This window comes from Lynx canadensis, chromosome A1 (assembly GCF_007474595.2).
Source record: "Lynx canadensis isolate LIC74 chromosome A1, mLynCan4.pri.v2, whole genome shotgun sequence".
NCBI classification, from domain to species: Eukaryota; Metazoa; Chordata; class Mammalia; order Carnivora; family Felidae; genus Lynx; species Lynx canadensis.
This window is the reverse complement of record NC_044303.2, coordinates 208279314-208286174: the sequence shown is the minus strand read 5'-3', so window position 1 is coordinate 208286174 and position 6861 is coordinate 208279314. Positions and strand designations below refer to the sequence as shown.

The 6861-nt window shown below is 39.6% G+C and overlaps 1 protein-coding gene across 1 annotated transcript in view; it reads right to left on the bottom strand.

The window, feature by feature from the left end:
• Positions 1-385: 385 nt before the first annotated feature.
• The window catches only part of C9 (complement C9), a 53775-nt gene continuing 47299 nt past the window's right edge, over positions 386-6861 (bottom strand). The window contains exons 10-11 of the mRNA XM_030330781.1: positions 1789-2020; positions 386-819 (exon numbers count right to left, since the gene is read on the bottom strand). Of these exons, the coding sequence (XP_030186641.1) occupies positions 794-819; positions 1789-2020 (258 nt within the window). The 3' untranslated portion in view covers positions 386-793. The remainder of the gene's footprint in view (positions 820-1788; positions 2021-6861) is intronic.

Here is a 6861-nt window from a genome sequence, read left to right as displayed (position 1 = left end):
TAATACCAAATAGTTCCTGAACACCTTCCCCAAATTCAAGTCTTTGGTTAGTCTTTTACAAGTGTATCTTACTGTGAGTCCTTGAGTCCCAAGCACCTTCTGTGCCCACAGTCTAGTTTTTGCTTTTAATTAAAGCAAACATATAAAAACCTTGTTTTAGATAATTGACCCTGCTACTGTGTCCATATATGTTTGAAACAAAAGTCAGTGCCTTGGCAAAAGTCCGCTATATATAGAACAGACATAAGGAAGGCCAGGAGCTTATGCTATCATTAGAAATTCCTCCTGTTTGGAACACTATGTATTGGATAATGGAATAATATTCAATTGACCCAACCAGATTTTGTAGCAGATAGCATTTCCTTGGAAAGAGACTCCGAGCATCTGAGTTTGTATGCAATAGATTTATTAGCATGTGTTTTGGGGGGAAAATATGTTAGGAGTATGGGGAGCACAATTGGGAATAAGGGGAAGTTCAATTGTAATGCTCTTGCAACAGAGGCTTCAGCAAATCATACAAGAAGCTCCAAAGCTGAATAGTGTTCCAGAGCTGTCCCAATTGACGCAAGAGGGACGGCCCATCAGATACCAACCACATTGACCAGTTATCAGATATGGGCTTCTTTCAGACTGGGAGCATAATCTTGGGCACCACTCCCTTGTTACAGGGCAATTCCTGAAGAGAGACTCAGCTGTGAAATGTCAGCAGGTAACACTCATAGGAGGTGGGGGGATGGGTGCTTGATCCTGAAGGCAGACCCGGGCTGTGTACCATGACATCCTCCATAGAGTCTTAGGAAATTTTGAATGCAGAAGGCACTGAGAAAAGATAGTCAGAAGCAGTAGAAGCAGAGGTGATAAAGAGAGAGAGAAACCGAGTCATGAAAGTGGCAGTGTTATTACAGTATTAACAACAAGATAATTAGGTTGCTACAGCAATTTTTGAATATCTTGAGAGGGTTTTGTATCTTTAACAGTGATAAATTATATTTCAGGTCTTCATAAACACGAACTGTAATTGTGGAGGCAATTGTATTGTCTGTATCTGTTTCTTGCAATCCGAAAAAGCAAACCTAAAAGACATAGGTCTTGGGTGTTCAACTTTGAGGTGCATCTTATGCAAGGGTATTTATAAGAACATGTGAAGAAACCTTCATTGAAAAATATTAAAAGACTTTTAGAGAGATTAGGAATTTTGCTTACTTGCTTAAAAAAATTACAGTTGACCCTTGAACAATGCTAACAAAGGTTAGGGGTACTGATGCCCCACACAGTTGAAAATCTATGTATAACTTTTGACTCTCCCAAAACTTAACTACTAAGAGCTTACTGTTGACCAGAAGATTTACCAATAACATAAAGAGTTGATTAATACACACTTTGTATGTTATATGTATTATATAGGGTATTATTACAATAAAGTAAGCTAGGGAAAAGAAAATTTTATTAAGAAAGTTGTAAGGAAGAGAAAATATATGTATAGTACTATACTGTAAAATATCCACATATAAGTGGGCTCATTCAGTTCAAACTCATGTTGTTCAAGGGCCAATCATTACAGTTAAAAAAATAATAGTTCTGTTTAAATGTAGAGGTAGAAGATGTAAAATTGCATGCTAAAAGACCTATAAAGTCTGCTTTGTCCATTTTATGTGTTCACTATTTATCCTCTGTTTACATGGATAGCCTAGACATTTAATACATGCTAGTTTAAGACCTAATTTTCAAATTAAGTAACCTCAAAATGCATAGTTTTGTCCCTAGTGATATAAAATAAGTTGCTCTCACCTTGAGAAGTTTTTGGTTTTTTTCTGGTTTCACAGGCAATTCCTGTAAATGCCATTGGGCAGGTACACAGACATTCTCCATCCAGCAGGATCACAGTACCTCCATGTTGGCATGGGTTGCATTTCCTCACATTGAATTCAGTGATATAATCTTCAAGGGCTCTTTCTAAATTCTGTTTCTTTAGGTGTGCGTCTTTTATTTTCACTGGAACCAGATTATATATAGGAGACAGCTACAAGAAAGCAAAATATTTAATTTCAGAACTTTTTCTACTGATGGAGCTTGTGCAGTACCATTCACTGAATTATTTGTCCATTCATTAATTCAACAAAGGTTTTTTTTTTTTTTTTTAACGTTTATTTATTTTTGAGACAGAGAGAGACAGAGCATGAATGAGGGAGGGTCAGAGAGAGGGAGACACAGAATCCGAAGTAGGTTCCAGGCTGCGAGCTGTCAGCACAGAGCCTAACGCGGGGCTCGAACTCACAGACCGTGAGATCCTGACCTGAGCCGAAGTCGGACGCTTAACCGACTGAGCCACCCAGGTGCCCCTCAACAAAGGCTTATTGAATGATTATTATTGGCAGGTATGATGTTTGCTGATAGACTATAGGAGTGATCAAAGCTAGGCATGATCTCTGTGATCATTATGGAGGTTAGGAGGTCACATTATGCAAGCAAGAAGACTGATATTAAAATAATCACACAGATAAAACGGAAACCATGATAGGCACTATACGGGATGGGTATATGTGTTTTAAAAATGGACAATCATGGACTTAAACTTTTCTCAGGATAACATACTGACATTATTTTGTGAATTGTTTATGCTGCCTTTTCCCCTCCTCCTCGCTTCCAACAGGTAGCCAGTGTCTCTTGTCAAACTGGGGCTTTGTGTGCAAGGCCAAGATCAGAAAGCCCCTGAAGGCAAATTCTTTGTTGGCTTTCCCCCACCCATAAAAGCCTGAACTCACTGAGGAATTTTTACTGGGAGAAAGGATGTGAGAAGAATGCCACTGAGGCAGGAGATTCCTCCTGACTTAGTACGTCCCTCAGGGGACAAGAAACCATAAACTGGATCTCTGGCAGCTATTTGAGGAAAAGCAGAGAGTCCCTAGAGAAGGCAGGCCCATATCAAGGACTAGGGATCCAGTTTTGCCAAGGACTCCCATGTACAATCTTGGCATAGAAGGCTTGGAACCACTTGACTTCAAGGGAACATGTGAGTTTGAACAATGAGGTTATTAGGGTGACCCCCGTGGATTAAATATATACATATATTCCCAGTTCCCCAACTGAAGCATCAGGGTTCTTGTATTGATCTGGGCAATAAGACCTCCCTGAACCCCATCCAACAAATGATTAAAGGATAAATTTTCCAGCAGTAGGAAGGGATGGAATCTCAATACCAAATTTAATTAGAATTAAAGAAAATGAAGTAATATGGTTTCTTCTGCATAAATTCCTGGGGTCAAATACATAGTTGCTACAACTGAATCGAGGAAGCTTGGAAGGGCTTTCCTGAGAAAATGACCCTTCCGCTGAGATTTGAGGGTGCTGGGACAGAAAGAAGAACATTCCAGTCATACAGAATTTGAAATGTCGCTGTGGTGGAGGGGTGCCTGGGTGGCTCACTCAGTTGAGCATCCCAGGGTCCTGGGATTGAGACCTGTATCAGGCTCTGCGCTGAGCCTGGAAACAGCTTGAGATTCTCTCTTTCTCTACCTCTGCCCCTCTCCCCCACTCGCTAGCTCTCTCTCTAAAACAACAACAACAGCAACAACAACAACAACAACAACAACAAAATTCTTATGGTGGAAAAGCCACAACATATGTAGAAGGTGTCTATATCAGCAAATTCAGTTGTGTGACTCAAAGACTTGTTTGAGTAAATAAATCATTAGAAACTGAGGTCCTTGGGTGGCATAGCACTTTGAAACAGGAGGCTACAAATGTAAAAGGAACTGGAATCCAAAGACTCAAGAAAGAGATTAAAACAAAAATACTACATGTGGGTAATGATGGATTGAATAATGTCAACTGAACTTTTTTTCTCTGAGGGCAATGACAAATAAAACCAAAATTAAAAATCTGCTTGAAGGCCCTGGAGAGTTAATGAGGTAATACATATTGGGCTACGTTCTGGGAGGAGGTGGAAATTCTGGGAGGTGAGCCTAGTATTTATGGGCCACAGTCCCCTTTTGACCCATTTGCCTAATTTGGGAACAGGCTGCAGAGGGACTGAGGTAAAGGAGCACATCACTGGGCTGGTGGGGGTGGGGGTAAGGTTAGTATTCAGGGACAGCAAAGGAAAAGAAGCCATGCTTTGGGTTGAGACCCAAAGCCCTACAGTCCTGGAAGTGAGAGGGAGCCAGAAGTGGGTGGCCTTGCAGAGACTGCAGTCTGGTTCGCGTTAAAAAAATCTTGAATCATTGTAACCCCAGAAGCTTTCCAGATGTAAACATATATTTTCTTTGGAAGAAAAGAAAATCATTCCAAGGCCTCACGCTACTCCTAGAAGAATTTTTAAAGTGTAATACTCAGCCCCCAATAAAAATAACTAGGTACACAGGAAACAAGGTGACATGAACAAGAACCAGTAGAAACCCTAGAAGCTAAAGCAGAGCTGTGAGGATGACAAGATTCGATCTACCAGACAGACTTTTGAAGCGCTATGTTTACATGAGTCGGGCCATAAGGGAGAAGATCAGCAATTGTAGCAGAAAACCAGAAGTTACTTTTTAAAACAGAGGACTTGGGAAAAATAAACAAATAAAGATATTATAAGTTGATATTAGGGGCACCTGGGTGGCTCAGTCAGTTAAGCGTCTGACTTCAGCTCAGGTCACCGTTTTGAGGTTCGTGGGTTCGAGCCCTACATCGGGCTCTGTGCTGACAGCTCAGAGCCTGGAGCCTGCTTTGGATTCTCCCTCTCTCTCTCGTCTCCCCCCACCCTTGCTCTCTCTCTGTCTCAAAACAACTAAATAAACATTTTGGGGGTGCCTGGGTGGCTCAGTCGATTAAGCTTCTGACTTCAGCTCAGGTCATGATCTCACAGTTTGTGAGTTCGAGCCCCCCACCGTGCTCTGTGCTGACAGCTCAGAGCCTGGAGCCTGCTTCAGATCCTGTGTCTCCCTCTCTCTCTGCCCCTCCACACTCACGCTCTGTCTCTCTCTGTCTCTCAAAAATGAATAAATGTTAAAAAAAAAAAAGTTGACATTAATATGCCAGTTTATGGACTGGTTAAATAGAAGCCGTGATACAACAGAAGCAAAATTAATGAATTAGAATATAGGTAAGGAGAAAATACTGACAATGAAGCATAAAGTGATAAAAGATTGGGAAATACAGAAAGAAGGTAGGAAACATAAAAGACAGGGTGACTGGGTGGCTCAGTCAGTTAAGCATCTGACTCTTGATTCTGACTCAGGTCATGATCCCAGGATCGTGGGATCAAGCCCCGCATCGGGCTCCATGCTGGAGCTCTATGACTCTCCCACTCTCTCTCTAAAGTAGTAATAGTAAAAATGGATAGGGGGAGAAGAGAAAAGATCCATATAATTTGAGTCCCAGAAGGAGAGAATATTTAAGAAGCAATATTTGAAGAGCTAATGGCTGAGAGTAAAACAAGCCAGTGGAAGATACAGAGGTACCCCATTAATGAAAAGCAAGGTTATAATTTTTTCTTTTCACATATAGCCATATCAGGGTAAAACTACTAAAAAAAACAAAGATAATGGAGTAGATCTTAAAATCATCTAAGTAAAAAGTCATAGCACTTTGAAAGTAGACTGATATTTGATTTTAATAGATATAATCAATGATAGAAATCGTTCTTGGACAATGAGATATTCATAGGAGATTTCTTAAAAGGTCACTTCAAAGGTTATATCACTCACAGAAAAACAAATCTAGTTTGATTGTAGATCAAAAAGTAAAAGCAAAACAATAAAGCTTCTGGAAGAAAATGTATAGGGCAGCATCTTCAAGACCTTGAAGTAGGGAAAGATTTTAAACAGGACATAATGGCACTAACTATAATGAAAGAAAATATATATATTTGACTATGTCAAAATAAAAAACCCAACATTATAATTCCTGATATGATGTACTGAGAAGGACGCAACGTCACTTCTGTGGTATCTTTCCAAATGGATGACCTCAATCTTCTCTAAGCCTAAATTGAGGGACATTTGACATAACAGCTGACTCATCAAAAAAATGTCAAGGTCCTGAAAGATGAGAAAAGTCTGAGAAACTGTCCCAGAATCGAGGAGACTAAGGGGCCATTACAACTAGTTGCAGTGAGGGATCTTGATCGGATCTTGGAACAGATAAAAGATATTAGGGGAAAAACTGGTGAATTTTAAATAGGCTCTGTAGGTTAGACAATGCTAATTTTCTTATTTTGATTAACTGCACGATGGTTGTGTAAGTTGTTAACATCAGGGGCTGCCGGTTGTAGGGTGCATGTGAACTCTGCTATTTTTGCAGGTTTACTGTCTGTACTATTTATGCCATTTTACAGTAAGTCTAAAATTATTTCAAAATAAAAAGTAAAAAGGAGAACATCTGTTACAAAAAATATCATTGAAAGGTGAAGGTCCTCAAATGAAAAAAACCTTTTATAATACCTTTAAGTGAGACTAGGCTTATATCCAGAATATACCAAGAACTTCCACAGTCAATGTAAATGTTCACCAGCACACTCTTTTATAAATTAGTATATAGGATTTAGATTTTAACTATGTTATATTTATTTGGAAGAAAGTAGCCTCTTACAGACATTGCCACATTGGCATGAACAACATAAGCATGTGGCAGAGTTATTTTGATTTTTGGGAAAAGACATTCATCTTGTTTTACCTTTTAAAGGAAAGTCAAGGCCAGATAATCTAAGATACAGGAAGAGAGGGTCATGGGGAAACTACAATGTGGATGAAATGCATAAACAAAGTGTTCAAAGAGATAAAGAGGAAGGCCATGTAATGACCATAATTTCAGAGAAGCCTCAAACCCTGGAGGCAAAACTCCCTCAAGAAGACAAAGAACAATGAAAATGTACTTGGTGAA